The sequence below is a fragment of the Oncorhynchus tshawytscha genome, linkage group LG19 (genome assembly GCF_018296145.1).
Source record: "Oncorhynchus tshawytscha isolate Ot180627B linkage group LG19, Otsh_v2.0, whole genome shotgun sequence".
Lineage (NCBI taxonomy): Eukaryota > Metazoa > Chordata > Actinopteri > Salmoniformes > Salmonidae > Oncorhynchus > Oncorhynchus tshawytscha.
This window is the reverse complement of record NC_056447.1, coordinates 56,674,675-56,690,357: the sequence shown is the minus strand read 5'-3', so window position 1 is coordinate 56,690,357 and position 15,683 is coordinate 56,674,675. Positions and strand designations below refer to the sequence as shown.

The 15,683-nt window shown below is 43.7% G+C and overlaps 2 protein-coding genes across 2 annotated transcripts in view; both read right to left on the bottom strand.

Moving 5' to 3' along the window:
* Window positions 1–15,683, bottom strand: part of LOC112240815 (mucin-5B-like) — a 102,638-nt gene that overhangs the window by 46,837 nt on the left and 40,118 nt on the right. The window lies entirely within an intron of this gene.
* LOC112247996 (mucin-2-like) overlaps window positions 4,242–15,683 on the bottom strand; it is a 37,516-nt gene continuing 26,074 nt past the window's right edge. Inside the window, 16 exon segments of the mRNA XM_042301197.1 lie at window positions 4,242–4,273; window positions 4,363–4,504; window positions 5,188–5,257; window positions 5,529–5,578; window positions 5,580–5,705; window positions 6,044–6,152; window positions 6,155–6,238; window positions 6,241–6,252; window positions 6,659–6,842; window positions 7,436–7,680; window positions 8,039–8,210; window positions 8,939–9,201; window positions 9,303–10,165; window positions 10,322–11,486; window positions 11,662–11,705; window positions 12,027–12,177. Of these exon segments, the coding sequence (XP_042157131.1) occupies window positions 4,462–4,504; window positions 5,188–5,257; window positions 5,529–5,578; window positions 5,580–5,705; window positions 6,044–6,152; window positions 6,155–6,238; window positions 6,241–6,252; window positions 6,659–6,842; window positions 7,436–7,680; window positions 8,039–8,210; window positions 8,939–9,201; window positions 9,303–10,165; window positions 10,322–11,486; window positions 11,662–11,705; window positions 12,027–12,177 (3,581 nt within the window). The 3' untranslated portion in view covers window positions 4,242–4,273; window positions 4,363–4,461.

Below are 15,683 nucleotides of genomic sequence, written 5' to 3'. Positions count from 1 at the left end.
CTGATTGCGCTGCTGCTGCACGATAGCGTCCACAGGCCCACCCATTTTTCACCTGACCTCATCCCCATACTGTTTTTATTTATTTACTCTGCATCTTTTGCACACCAATATCTCTACCTGCACATGTCCATCAACATGCAGAACTCCTCCAGCAGAAAAGAGAGGTAAGAAACCATTGGTCCACCAGCTCAGGGACAAGATACACTATCCACAGTCCAATGATTAATGTTCACAGAGTTATGGCACTTTTATGAATCCTTTATAAAGCCATGTTATACGATGCGGGCTTTGTAGCACCTTTATGTAGTGCTTATGCAGGCTTTATGACAGTAGCTAGAATGAAGATCTGTTTGGTGCTAACATTCACTTCCCTTGTCATATGCCAAAACCTTTAGCACAAACGACTGTACCGCAGGTTACCTGGTAGCATGTTAGGTGCCTCTCTATCCTGTCTCTACTCACCATACATGTATTTATCTGACAGCAGTCCCACCGGTCTAAGTTTGACACACACCTCCCCGTACTTCTTACAGGTAACTATTTCTTGGGCGGGATATGTTCCACTGGTTCACACTGGCCACTCAGTGTGTCAGCATTAACACGTGCAACTTTCTGGCATTTACTGTACAAGTGCGTCACCGAAGACTTGTGTTGGGAGAAACAAGTACACTGTTTAGCAGAGACTTCAATTTATTAAGACTAACGAGGACTGAAGGACTTGGTCCAGGCCGTCAAGCTGGTTCTCCTCTTGGTTTAGGTTCCTATGTTTCTGCTTCTAGGAGGTTTTTTTGCTAGCCACTGTCTTATCTGGCTCTGCATTGCTTGCTCTTTGAGGCTAGTTGAAACAAGTTCTCATTTGTAACTGCTACCTGGCCAAGATAAATCGTAGCAATTCAAGCAACTCATGAGCGCGCGACACAGCTCAGTAACACATGGAATAAGCAAAACATACAGTAGAACAAAAGACAAACAAAGTCTATATACAGTGAGTGCAAATGAGGTAAGTTAAGGGAAATAAATAGGCCTTGGTGGCGAAGTAATTACAATATAGCAATTAAACACTGGAATGGTGATCGGCAAAAGATGAATGTGCGCAGTGTGTATAGATACTGAGTTGGCAAAGGAGCAAAATAAATAAATAAATACCAGTATGGGGATGTCAGGTATGGTAGATAGCATTGGGCTGTTTACAGATAGGGCTATGTTGCTAGGTGTCAGTGATCTGTAGCTGCTCTGACAGCCTGGTGCTTAAAGCTAGTTAGGAGATGTGGAGTCTCCAGCTTCAGAGATTTTTTTGCAATTCGTTCCATCATGGGCACAGAAAGAACTGGAAGGAAAGGATGACCAAAGAATTAATTGCTGTTGGGGGTGACCAGTGTAGATATAGCCATGCTGGAGTCGTGCCTATGGGTGGGGGTGCTGCTATGGTGACCAGTGAGCTATATAAGCGGGGCTTTACCTAGCAGAGACCTTGTAGTAACCTGTCGCCAGTGTGTTTTTTGTCACGAACAGAGGCCCTGCCCTTAGTGATTCTGTGTTTTTCTTATTATGTTGGGTTAATCGTCATGGTGTTACAATGGGTGATTAATGTGTCTTGTTTGTGTCTAGAGGCGTTTTGTACTCTATGCGGGTGTGTGTTCAGTTGAGTGTTCTCAGGTAAGTCTATGTTTGCCTGAATGGGTTCTCATCAGAGGGCAGGTGTTTATCTAGTCTCTGATTGGAACCATATTTATGGCAGCATATTCTTTAGGTATCCTTGTGGTCATTGTTCCTGTCTCTGTGTGTTGCACCAGTTAGGATTTTTGGGTGTAAGTTTTCTACATTTTGTAGTAAGTGTTCACAGTTATATTCATCTTTCATCAAGATGTTTATATAGGCAATCTGCGTTTTGTGGTCCGCCTCTCCTGTCCAGGAAGAAAACCGTTACAGGTTTTGGCGACGAGGTATTAAGTCGAAGGGCTATCAACCGAGAGCGTACAGTCGCATGGTGGGTAGTGTATGGGGATTTTGGTGACAAAACGGATGGAACTGTGATAGACTGCATCCAGTTTGTTGAGTAGAGTGTTTTATAGATCATAGACATCACCGAGTCGAGGATCGGTCGGATGGTCAGTTTTACGAGGGTATGTTTGGCAGCATGAGTGAAGGATGCTTTGCTGTGATATAGGAAGCAGATTCTAGATTTAATTTTGGAGATTGGAGATGCTTAATGTGAGTCTGGAAGAGTTTACAGTCTAACCAGACACCCAGGTATTTGTAGTTGTCCACGTATTCTAAGTCAGAGCCGTCCAGAGTAGTGAATCTGTCCGGGCAAGCAGGTGCGGGCAGTGATCGATTGAATAGCATACATTTAGTTTAATTTGTGTTTAACAGCAGTTGGAGGCCAAGGAAGGAGTTGTATGGCTTTGAAGCTCGTCTGGAGGTTCGTTAACACAGTGTCCAAGGAGGGGCCAGAAGTATACAGAATGGTATGCGTCTGTGTAGAGGTGGATCAGAGAATCACCAGCAGCAAGTGGAGCAACATCATTGATGTATACAGAAAATCGTATACAGAGTCAGCCCGAGAATTGAAGCCTGTGGCACCCCATAGAGTCTGTCAGAGGTCCAGACAAATGGCCTCTGATTTGACACACTGAACTCTATCAGAGAAGTAGTTGGTAAACCAGGCGAGGCAATCATTTGAGAATCCAAGGCTGTCGAGTCTGCCAATAAGAAATGTTGTGATTGACAGAGTCAGAAAGCCTTGGCCAGGCCGATGAATACAGCTGCACAGTAATGTCTCTTATCGATGGCGGTTATGATGTCGTTTAGAACCTTGAAGGGCGTGGCTGAGGTGCACCCCATGACCAACTCTGGAAACCAGATTGCACCCAGCGGAGAAAGGTATGGTGGGATTCAAATGGTCAGTAATCTGTTTGTTAACTTGGCTTTCGAAGACCTTAGAAAGACAGGGTGGGATAGATATAGGTCTGCAACAGTTTGGGTCTAGAGTGTCACCCCCTTTGAGGACGGGGATGACCGTGGCAGCTTCAATCTTTGGGAATCTCAGACGATGCGAAAGAGAGGTTGAACAGGCTTGTAATAGGGGTTGCAACAATTTCGGCAGATAAGTTTAGAAAGAGAGGGTCCAGATTGTCTAGCCCGGCTGATTGTAGGGGTCAGATTTTGCAGCTCTTTCAGAACATCAGTTATCTGGATTTGGGTGAATGAGAAATGGTGGGGGCTTTGGCGGTTGCTGTGGAGGTGCCGGGCAGTTGACGGGGTAGGGGTAGCCTACCCCGGTGGAAAGCATGGCCAGCCGTAGAGAAATTCTTCTTGAAGTTCTCAATTATAGTGGATTTATCAGTGGTGACAGTGTTATCTAGCCTCAGAGCAGTGGGCAGCTGGGAGGAGGTGTTCTTATTCTCCATGGACTTTACAGTGTCACAGAACTTTTTTGAGTTAGTGCAACAGGATGCAAATTTCTGTTTGAAAAAGCTTGCCTTAGCTTTTCTAACTGCTTTTGTATATTTGTTCGTAACTTCCCTGAGAAGTTGCACATCACGGCGGCTATTTGATGCTCATGCAGAACACCACAGGATGTTTTTGTGCTGGTCAAGGGCAGACAGGTCTGGAGTGAACCAAGGACTATATCTATTCCTAGTTCTACATTTTTTGAGAGGGACATGCTTATTTAAATTGGTGAGGAAGGCACTTTTAAAGAATAGCCAGGCATCATCTACTGACGGGATGAGGTCAATGTCATTCCCGGATACACCGGCCAGGTTGATTAGAAAGGCCTGCTCGCAGAAGTGTTTCAGGGAGCGTTTGACAGTGATGAGGGTGGTCGTTTGGTCGCAGACCCATTACGGATGCAGGCAATGAGGCAGTGATCGCTGAGATCTTGATTGAAAACAGCAGAGTTGTATTTGGAGGGCGAATTAGTTAGGATGACGTCTATGAGGAGGCCCGTGTTTACTGATTTGGGGTTGAACCTGGTAGGTTCATTGATAATTTGTGTGAGATTGATGGCATCAAGATTAGTTTGTACGATGGCCGGGGAGTTAAGCTAAACTGTCCCAGTTTAGGTCACCTAGTAGCACGAGCTCAGAAGATAGATGGGGGGCAATCAATTCACATATGGTATCGAGGGCACAGCTGGGGGCAGAGGGAGGTCTTGTTTCTGGAAAGGTAAATGTTTAGAAGTAGGAGCTCAAATTGAGCTTAATGTGAAGTGAGCTGTTGAACATCCACATTATTACCTGTTTGGGTTGTCCATCAGGTCCTGTGCATCCTTGAAGGGAAAATAAGATCTTAGGTCATACATGCTGGTACTTTGAGACACAATTAAACAATGTATTCCTCAAACTGACACATCCTTACCACAGTCACGAACACAGGTGTCAGAGAATGTGTTGAACAAGATGGTACCCTCAGGGCAGAAACAGCCCTCCATGAATGAGTCACATACAATGTCACGGGTCATTTGTGCTCCCTGACATGAATGCACATATTTTCATTGTATCTATGATAAGAAAAATCTATTAATTACAGACTAGAAACTTTGGCATAGACTGGAAACCTTTAAGAATGCATGTACTTTAGGTAGTGGTGTAAAATAATGAGATGGGAAAGAGATGCGATGGGAATGAGACGAGATGGGAATGAGATGGGAATGAGAATGAGATGAGATGGGAATGAGATGAGAATGAGATGAGTTGAGTTAAGAATGAGATGGGAATGAGATGGGAATGAGTTGAGATGGGAATGAGTTGAGATGGGAATGAGTTGAGATGGGAATGAGTTGAGATGGGAATGAGTTGAGATGAGATGGGAAGGACATGAGATGGTAATGACATGAGATGGGAATGAGATGAGATGGGAATGAGATGAGAATGAGTTGGGAATGAGATGAGAATGAGATGAGAATGAAATGGGAATGAGATGAGAATGAAATGGGAATGAAATGGGAATGAGATGGGAATGAGATGAGAATGAGATGAGATGAAATGGGAATGAAATGGGAATGAGATGGGAATGAGATGGGAATTAGATGAGATGGGAATGAGATGAGAATGAAATGGGAATGAGATAAGATGGGAATGAGTTAACTTGGGAATGAGATGAGAATGGGAATGAGATGAGAATGGGAATAAGATGGGAATGACATGTGATGGGAATGAGATGAGATGGAAATGAGATGGATACCTTGAATTGCATGTTGGCTGGATAGTAGAGCCACATGCCTTATACACTTTGGTCTTAGGGCATGTCAGTTCTGTAAATAGGGTCAAGACGGAATGAAAGACAAAACAGTATGTACACAATTTGTAAATGCAGGTTGTCAAAATACAAAAAAAATGTATGTAAATCGTGAAGTTATTAGAATGATTTAAAATCGTATTAACATCTATCCTGCATCCGAAATTGGATCCTATTCCCTACTTAGGTCACCACTTGTGCCGGAGCCTGGTCAAAAGCAGTGCACTATGTAAGGAATAGGATCCATTGGGGACACAGGTCTTGTGGATATGAAAGTCCTTCCTTACCACATTTTCCATTAGTTGATTTCCTCCAGTCGATACAGACTCCAGCTGCTGCACCTCACGGCGTAGGCTTCCAGGCTGGAGCAGCCGACTGAGATATTTGGCATGTGGCAGACATCAAACTTACAGGCCTCGAAGAAGGGTTGTTGTGGGATAACGTCATGGCATTGCTTAAAGACCCTTCCAAAATAAAGAACCCATTTCAGTTATTATATCGGCCTAACCCAAAGAGGCTATAACATGTCAAAACATATCACTTAGAAATATTGATTACTGTATGCCTTACACGCTAAATTATTTGTGAAGCATCTATGAAGTTCCGATGAATATGACATATTTTATACGGCATAAACAGTCTGCAAGATACTTTTGGTTCTAAGTTATGGAACAACAACCCTTGCCTTTACCGGAGAGTTTACAGACGTGTATGTATACAGTGTCACAGCAACCTCAATCAGATTCCCTTGTCTTTGTAATATAGCTGTCTCTTTGTGTTATTACAAGGTTACACGTCTTACGGGCTAAGTATGATGTCACAGATTGATGTCTTTCTTGATGGGCAGGTTGGAGGCTTAGGGGTAGGTGGGGTAGGTGGGGTAGAGGGTTGCCGTTCACAGTAGGGTTTTTAACATCAGGAATCTTCCATTCATGAGCCATCCCAGGACATGATGGGTCAATCTGTCCATTCGGTAATCTGCAATCGTTTTCCTGATATTGTCACAGGTACCTTTATAAAGGTACAATAAATATAGGAATGAGAGAAAACACAAGTTATTTTATGCCAGAAACAGCTGCTCATAACTTTAAGCCTACCTACAGTATCTTTTAATTGGTTTTCTATCATTGTAACTGTACAGTGATCTTTAATGCCATGGAAATGCAATAACACGCAACAAAATAACATTAAATCATTGCAACAAAAAGTTCAGTTTACTCACAGAGTACTACAAGCTGTTCATCTGATTCATACTTAAAGTGTTTTTGGTCTACACAATGGATGCATCCCAAATGGGACCCTATTCCACCTGGTTAAAAGGACTGCACTACAATGGGACCCTATCCCCTGGATAAAAGGAGTGCACTACATTGGGAGCAGTGTGCCATTTGGGATGCAGGAAAGCCTACATACTTACCACACTGCCCCTCTGTGTTGTTGTGGAATAGGGAGTTTGGCAGGGTTACACTGAACATAAGGGACTTAAATATCACTGTTGCTTTAATGGCAGGGATCTTCAACAGTAACTCCACCCCAGTGCTGGTGATCATGAGGTCTTCATTAGAAAAGGTCGGGAAGATCTGATTTCCATTGATGTAAACCTTGTGAATGATAAGGAAAAACATTACATTACGAATGAGAGTAGAGAACAGAATAACATTACAATAATGTAGATAAGATAGGAACAGTTTCCAGAACTAAATGAAGTCACAAGGAGAGTTGGTAGTCTGTTAATGATTTGTCAATATAATGAAATTCTTTGAAATGTCATGGGAATGTTTCAGATACCTTGATGATGGTTTTGAGTTTATGTGACGGCATCATCAAAGTGGTTAACCAATATGTAATGTTGCTAAATAACTATTTGTAACTACTGTAGTGTAGTACTGCAGATTACATTTGTTGTAGTCGGCAAGACCAGATATCCCTATTAATCAATACCACCAAGTTACAAAAAGTAAATATGTAAATAATAGATTTCAAATTATGAAGCTAGATTATTTTAAGTCTTAAAGTGGTATGATAATGTATATCTCAAAGAATGTCTGTATCAAAGAATGTCTGTATCAAGAATGTCTATATCAAATAATATCAAAGAATGTCTGTGTCAAGAATGTCTATATCAAAGAATGCCTGTATCAAAGTGTACTTTTTCAAAGTGTATAAATGTGAACAATAGCACAGTTACAATTACCATATTTGTTGTCACATTTAATCTCTTCGGAGTAAGAACGATTTTGTAAGACTTGTAATAGACAATCAGAGACTGAGGGCAGGTCGCATGTCCAGACGGATCGCAGTTATAGTTGTCGATGATGACACTGAAGTTCTGTCGAGGAACTATTTCTTTAATCAAAACGTAGGTGCAGTTTTCCTGGAAACTGTAATATTGGCCATCAAATGTGACGTAATGAGGGTCTCCCCATCCATAGCATATACCTGAGAGATAGAACAGAAGAAGGTAACAAATAGATAGATCACTCATCAATACAAGAGTTTAAAGTCCTACTCCAATATTCCCCCCCACTTCTAAAACCAAAGTTGCGCCACTGGATCAGACCAACTCCTTGAAATTTGCAGTTGTGTCAAAAAAAAACCTATTTTGTTCAAAACATTTTGTATTTCTTTATCCTTTAGTATGTGTACTTTACTGTATTTATACTTGGGATATCACTTTCAACAGGAACAGTAAAAAAAATCACTGGAGGACGTCTTTAAAACAAGTAAACTTGGAGTAATAAGTATTTGTATAAGGTGAGAACAGAAGATAATTAAAAACATTACGTTTTGAACTTACATTCACATTCGTAGTGATAGCAGCAACCTGATTCGTCATAGACTTTCACTGGTGGATATCCATTTTCACACACAGGCTTTTCAACAGACTCACAGACCACAAACGTCGTGGTAATTACACCCCTGTGGCAAGTCTGAGTAGTGCAGTTGTCTGTCTTCCAAGTCTCACCATCCTAAAGTTGAAAATGTATGTTTTAGTCCTGAAAGTAAACACACTACGTACTACACAACACTATAACTACACAACACTATGAACTACACAGCACTATGAACTACACAACACTATGAACTACACAAAACTATAAACTACATAATGAACTACACAACACTATATATTACACAACACTATGAACTACAAAACTCTATGAACTAAGAAACACACTATGAACTACACAACACTGAACTACACAACACTATGAACTACACAGCACTATGAAGTACACAACACTATGAACTACACAGCACTATGAACTACACAACACTATGAACTACACAACACTATGAACTACACAAGACTATGAACTACACAGCACTATGAACTACACAACACTATGAACTACAAAACTCTATGAACTAAGAAACACACTATGAACTACACAAGACTATGAACTACACAAGACTATGAACTACACAACACTATGAACTACACAACACTATGAACTACACAAGACTATAACTACACACACTATGAACTAAGAAACACACTATGAACTACACAACACTATGAACTACACAAGACTATGAACTACACAAGACTATGAACTACACAACACTATGAACTACACAACACTATGAACTACACAACACTATGAACTACACAACACTATGAACTACACAAGACTATAACTACACACACTATGAACTAAGAAACACAATAATTATGTTTATTTTATTTCATTACCTTTCTTGGTGGAATGACATATTCACAGCCCGTGTAAGGTGTAGTCGGGGACAATGTAGATGTTGTAGAATGTGTAGCTTCTGTTGTTGTTGAGACAGTGCTGACTGTAGTTGAGACAGTGCTGACTGTAGCTGAGACAGTGCTGACTGTAGCTGGGGTCGTAGAGAGACATGGTCTGGCTTGTTTCTCAACAACACAACTTGAGTTACAGTAGGATGTGAAACACCAGCCTGCGCCGTCAGTCTCATTATATATCAAGGAACCTAAACAAAAACATATTATTAACGAATAGATATTAAATTAAGTGCATGAATGCAATATGTAGTCACAATTTATCATTGTAATGAAAGAAGCTATCACTTACCAGCAGGGAAATATTGTTTTTCATATGTGCAAAAACATAATGTGGTAGGATTTGTGGTTGGGGTGGTCGTTGGGGTTGTGGTAAAGGTTGTTGTTGGGGTAGTGGTAGGTTTTATTGTGGGGATAGTGGTAGGAGTTATTGTTGGTGTAGAGGTAGGAGTGGTTGTTGAAGTAGCTGTAGTAGTTGTTGGGGTAGTGGTAGGAGTTGGGGTAGTGGTAGGATTTGTTGTTGGGGTAGTGGTAGGAAGAGTTGTTGGGGTAGAGGTAGGAGTGGTTGTTGAAGCAGCTGAAGTAGTTGTTGGGCTAGTGGTAAGAGATGTTGTTGGGGTAGAGGTAGGAGTTGTTGTTTGGGTAGAGTTAGGAGTTGTTGTTGGGGTAGTGGTAGGATTTGTTGTTGGGGTAGTGGTAAGAGATGTTGTTGGGGTAGAGGTAGGAGTTGTTGTTTGGGTAGAGTTAGGAGTTGTTGTTGAAGCAGCTGAAGTAGTTGTTGGGGTATTGGTAGGAGTTGTTGTTGGGGGAGTGGTAGGATTTGTTGTTGGGGTAGTGGTAGGAGTTGTTGTTGGGGTAGTGGTAGGATTTGTTGTTGGGGTAGTGGTAGGAGTGGTTGTTGAAGTAGCTGTAGTAGTTGTTGGGGTAGTGGTAGGAGTTGTTGTTGGGGTAGTGGTAGGACTAGTTGTTGGGGTAGTGGTAGGAGATGTTGTTGGGGTAGAGGTAGGAGTTGTTGTTGGGGTCGTGGTAGGAGTTGTTGTTGGGGTAGAGGTAGGAGTGGTTGTTGAAGCAGCTGAAGTAGTTGTTGGGGTAGTGGTAAGAGATGTTGTTGGGGTAGAGGTAGGAGTTGTTGTTTGGGTAGAGTTAGGAGTTGTTGTTGGGGTAGAGGTAGGAGTTGTTGTTGGGGTAGTGGTAGGTTTTGTTGTTGAAGTAGTTGCAGTAGATGTTGGGGTAGTGGTAGGTTTTGATGTTGGGGTAGTGGTATGTTTAGTTGTTGAAGTAGTTGTAGTAGTTGTTGGGGTAGTGGTAGGTTTTGATGTTGGGGTAGTGGTAGGTTTTGTTGTTGAAGTAGTTGCAGTAGATGTTGGGGTAGTGGTAGTGGTAGTATATGTTGGGGTATTGGTAGGAGTTGTTGTTGGGGGAGTGGTAGGATTTGTTGTTGGAGTAGTGGTAGGAGTTGTAGTTGTGGTAGTGGTAGGTTTAGTTGTTGAAGTAGTTGTAGTAGATGTATTAGTTGTTGGGGTAGTGGTAGTATATGTTGGGGTAGTGGTAGGAGTTGTTGTTGGGGTATGTGTGGTAGTTGTTGGGGTAGTGGTAGGTTTTGTTGTTGGGGTAGTTGTGGTTGTTGTTGGGGTAGTGGTTGGTTTTGATGTTGGGGTAGTTGTAGTTGTTGGACTTTCTGTTGTTGTTGTTGTTGGGGTAGTTGATGATGTTGTAATGGTTGTTGTGGGCCTTTCTGATGTGGTAGTTGTCCCATTGCTACAAACATCAACAACATCAACACAACATCTGACTCTGATCTCGTAGTTGTAGCATATTGGTGGGATGCCTTGATCCTTGTTGTGGCATATCAGTCCAACTGAGGGATTGCATTCAACATTTTGACCTAGTTCGGCCAAAGGAACATGGATGTTGTCTTTGGCTCTGCATTCTACATCCTTAGGTTGGCTACAAATATCAATACCAGATTTCCTTATATTTTCTATGGTTTCAAAATCTCCTCCTTCTGGTCCAACAGAGGGATAGTATTTGCTAATCCAGTCTGACCATTCACAGACACTCTTGGTCAGGCAGTGTGGAGTAGTAGTGGGTGAAGTGGGTGTTGGTGAAGTTGGGGTTGTTGTGGGGGTAGTAGAAGGGGTTGTTGTCAGTGTAATGGTTGTTGTTGGGGTAGTTGTAGGGGTTGTGAAGGTGGTAGGGGTTGTTGTGGGAGTAGCAGTAGGGGTTGTTGTTGGGGTTGTGGTTGTGGTTGGGGTAGTGGCAGAAGTTGAGAAAACAAATGTTGTCGGTGCTTGGGTGGATATCTGTGTTGTTGGTGTAGTTGTTGGAGTTGGGGTGCTGGGACAGGGGTTCATAATCCGGACAATAGTTCCGTTCTCTTTGCAGGTGGCAGTAATACAGGTCCCATCACCGTCAGATGTGTGATATATGGTCGCTCCATACGGGTATGTTCTGCCGTCGTATAAACAATAGCAAGCTGCAATAGTGTTTTCACAGAGAACACAAGTTATTATCACGTAATCATCTTGTCATGTTACCTTCTTGGTAATAATGTAGGCTAATGTTTCAGTTATTATCATGTAATTATCTTGTCATGTTACTTCTTGGTAATAATGGAGGCTGATGTTTCAGTTTGTAGTGGTTTTCCTTACCTTGGACATTATAGCTGCATCTGACCTCAGTTGATGAGCAACGACTTGAAAAAGAAAGGAGGGAGGTTACATTACCTTTCAAAGTCGAATAAGATATTAAGAGCTATTTGTTATGAAGTACAAAACAATGTTACATGTTATATTCACAATAAGGTATTAACAGGTCAAATCACAATCTTTGAAAATCAAAATCAATTGAATGGTAGGTAAACCTCTTTGTAGGTGGACTATTGACATTGCCTTATCTGACCAGAAATACAGGCTACCTTAATAAGTCTTATACCAACCATATTAAATCCTATGTAATGTAAATACAGTATCTATGTATTTATCAAAATGTGATCTGAAATGATCTGAAAACATACCATGTCTGACAGTTCTCCTTGGAAGGTATAACCTCTCCCTCGTTGTAATGAGTTCCATCTCCATCGTAGCAACCACAGTCCTTCTTACTGACACACTTCATGGTACTTTCTTCCAAATAAGGCTGGGCCGAAGGACATTTTGGATAGCAACCTTTAAGATATAAACAGTCAATTTAATCCAGGACACCTGCACAGATTAGATCATCCTCATGGTATCTTGTTCTAACACCAAAGCTGTAATGGATATGATATTTCAATATTTGTATTTTGTTTTCAGTATAGATGAACAAGGGAGGGGGAGGCATTACATATTTTATACTGTACTTTTGTAACAAATTGGAATGTAAATTGTCCAAATCAAACCGTGTTGGGGATTAATCAGAATAGTTGGGTAACATAGATAAGATGTTTTATTTTCATTATATGCTTGTGAGTTACTTCTCATTTAGAATGTATCTTGTTGTACCATAGTGGTGGCCATTTGTAGTTATCCTTTCTCTGTCCTAGGTTCAGTTACTTGGGCCGCAGAGAGGGGAGAGGTCAAGCTTGTCTTCATATGTAAACATATCTTTTAAACCATGTGAATGGATGATTGAGGGGGAACCATATCTTTTAAACCATGTGAATGGATGATTGAGGGGGAACCAATTATCTCTTGGCTCCACAATGTCTATGTGCCAGTCACTGTGTCTCTGTGATCTTGTCCAGGAGGGGTGTATTTGATACAGTGCCTTGCGAAAATATTCGGCCCCCTTGAACTTTGCGACCTTTTGCCACATTTCAGGCTTCAAACATGAAGATATAAAACTGTATTTTTTTGTGAAGAATCAACAACAAGTGGGACACAATCATGAAGTGGAACGATATTTATTGGATATTTCAAACTTTTTTAACAAATCAAAAACTGAAAAAATTGGGCGTGCAAAATTATTCAGCCCCTTTACTTTCAGTGCAGCTGTCACGACTTCCGCCGAGGTTGGCTCTCCTGCCCGTTCAGGCGGTGCTCGGCGGTCGTCGTCATCGACCTTTCCCCGTGCACTCCTTAGATAGCCGACCATTAGGGTCAGGAGTAATTAGGGAGGCTACGGTGCCGCTGGACATGGTAACGCAGGGTGATCATAAGGAGCAGATTAGCCTGTTCCTTATAGATTCACCTGCGTTTCCAGTGGTGTTGGGGGTTCCCTGGTTAGCTCAACACAACCCGGTGATTTTCTGGCGACAGGGGGCTCTTAAGGGGTGGTTAGAGGAGTGTTCAGGTAGGTGTATAGGAGTTGCCGTTGGTGCAACTACGGTGGAGAGTCCAGACCAAGTTTCCACCGTGCGCATTCCCTCTGAATATGCCGATTTGGCTATCGCCTTCAGTAAAGGGAAGGCGACCCAATTACCACCTCATCGTCGAGAGGACTGCGCAATAAACCTTCTGGAAAACGCTGCACTTCCTAGGAGTCACGTGTATCCATTGTCCCAGGAGGAGACAGTTGCGATGGAAACATATGTTTCCGAATCGCTGGGACAGGGGTATATTCAGCCCTCCATATCACCCGTCTCCTCAAGCTTCTTTTTTGTGAAGAAAAAGGATGGAGGTCTGCGTCCGTGTATTGATTATAGAGGTCTAAATTCCATCACAGTGGGGTTTGTGGAAGACCGCATTTAGTACTACTTCTGGTCATTATGAGTACTGCGTCATGCCATAGGGGTTGAAGAATGCTCCAGCCGTTTTCCAATCCTTCTTAGATGAGATTCTCCGAGACCTGCTCGGGCAGGGAGTAGTAGTGTACATTGATGACATCTTGATCTATTCTGCCACACGCGCGGAGCATGTGTCTCTGGTACGTAAGGTACTTGGGCGACTACTGGAGCATGACCTGTATTGCAAGGCGGAGAAATGTGAGTTTTTCAAACAGTCCGTTTCCTTCCTGGGGTATCGTATTTCCACCTCCGGGGTGGTGATGGAGGATGATCGCGTTACAGCCGTGCGTAATTGGCCGACTCCGACCACGGTGAAAGAAGTGCAGCGGTTTTTAGGGTTTGCCAATTACTACCGGAGGTTTATCCGGGGTTTTGGTCAGGTGGCTGCTCCCATCACCTCAGTGCTGAAGGGAGGACCGGTGCGCTTGCGCTGGTCAGCAGAGGCGGGCAGAGCTTTCAGTCGTCTGAAGGAGCTGTTCACCAATGCGCCCGTGTTGGCGCATCCGGACCCCTCTTTAGCGTTCATAGTGGAGGTGGATGCGTCCGAGGCTGGGGTTGGAGCCGTGCTGTCCCAACGCTCGGGCGTGCCATCCAAACTCTGCCGGTGTGCTTTCTTTTCGAGCAAGCTCAGCCCAGCGGAGCGAAACTATGATGTGGGGGACCGGGAGTTGTTAGCTGTAGTCAAGGCTCTGAAGGTGTGGAGACATTGGTTTGAGGGGGCTAAATACCCTTTTCTCATCTGGACTGACCATCGTAATCTCGAGTACATCCGGGCAGCAAAGAGACTAAATCCACGTCAGGCTAGATGGGCCATGTTTTTTACTAGGTTCCAGTTTACCCTCACATATCGGCCACACTCCCAAAACACCAAAGCTGACGCACTGTCTCGCCTCTATGATACCGAGGAACGGTCAGTAGAGCCAACTCCCATCATTCCACCGTCATGTCTCGTGGCACCGGTGGTATGGGAGGTGGATGCTGAGATAGAGAGGGCCTCACGGTCAGAGCCGGCTCCTCCTAACTGTCCAGTAGGGACCAAGTACGTGCCGAGGGTGGTCCGGGACAAGCTGATTAGGTGGGCTCATACTCTTCCCTCCTCGGGTCATCCTGGTATCAAGAGGACAGTGCAGAGTCTGAGAGGGAGATACTGGTGGCCCACACTGGCTAAAGACATGAGATTTTATGTCTCCTCCTGCTGTGTGTGCTCAGAGCAAGGCTCCTCGGCACCTACCTAGAGGGAAATTACAACCCCTCCCCATTCCACAACGGCCGTGGACACATTTATCGGTGGATTTTCTTACCGACCTTCTCCTGTCCCAGGGAAGTACTACGATCCTGGTCGTTGTGGATCGGTTTTCTAAGTCCTGTCGTCTCATTCCGTTGCCCGGTCTTCCTACGGCCCTGCAGACTGCTGAGGCTTTGTTTACCCATGTCTTCCGGCACTATGGGGTGCCTGAGGACATCGTCTCTGATCGGGGTCCCCAATTCACGTCCAGAGTGTGGAGGGCGTTTATGGAGAGACTGGGGGTCTCGGTTAGCTTAACCTCAGGTTTTCACCCCGAGAGTAATGGGCAGGTGGAGCGCGTTAACCAGGATGTGGGCAGGTTTCTGCGGTCCTATTGTCGGGACCGGCCTGGTGAGTGGGCTAGGTATGTTCCATGGGCCGAACTAGCCCAGAACTCCTTACGCCACTCCTCTACTAACTTGTCTCCTTTTGAGTGTGTGTTAGGTTACCAGCCAGTCCTGGCTCCATGGCATCAGAGTCAGACCGAGGCTCCTGCGGTGGAGGAATGGGTACAGCGCTCCAAGGACACCTCGTCCTCCGGGTCGTCCTCGAGGACGGTGGCGGCGCGCTGCGGGAGCCGCGCGTCAGAGGGGGGGGTACTGTCACGACTTCCGCCGAGGTTGGCTCTCCTGCCCGTTCAGGCGGTGCTCGGCGGTCGTCGTCACCGTCCTACTAGCCACTAC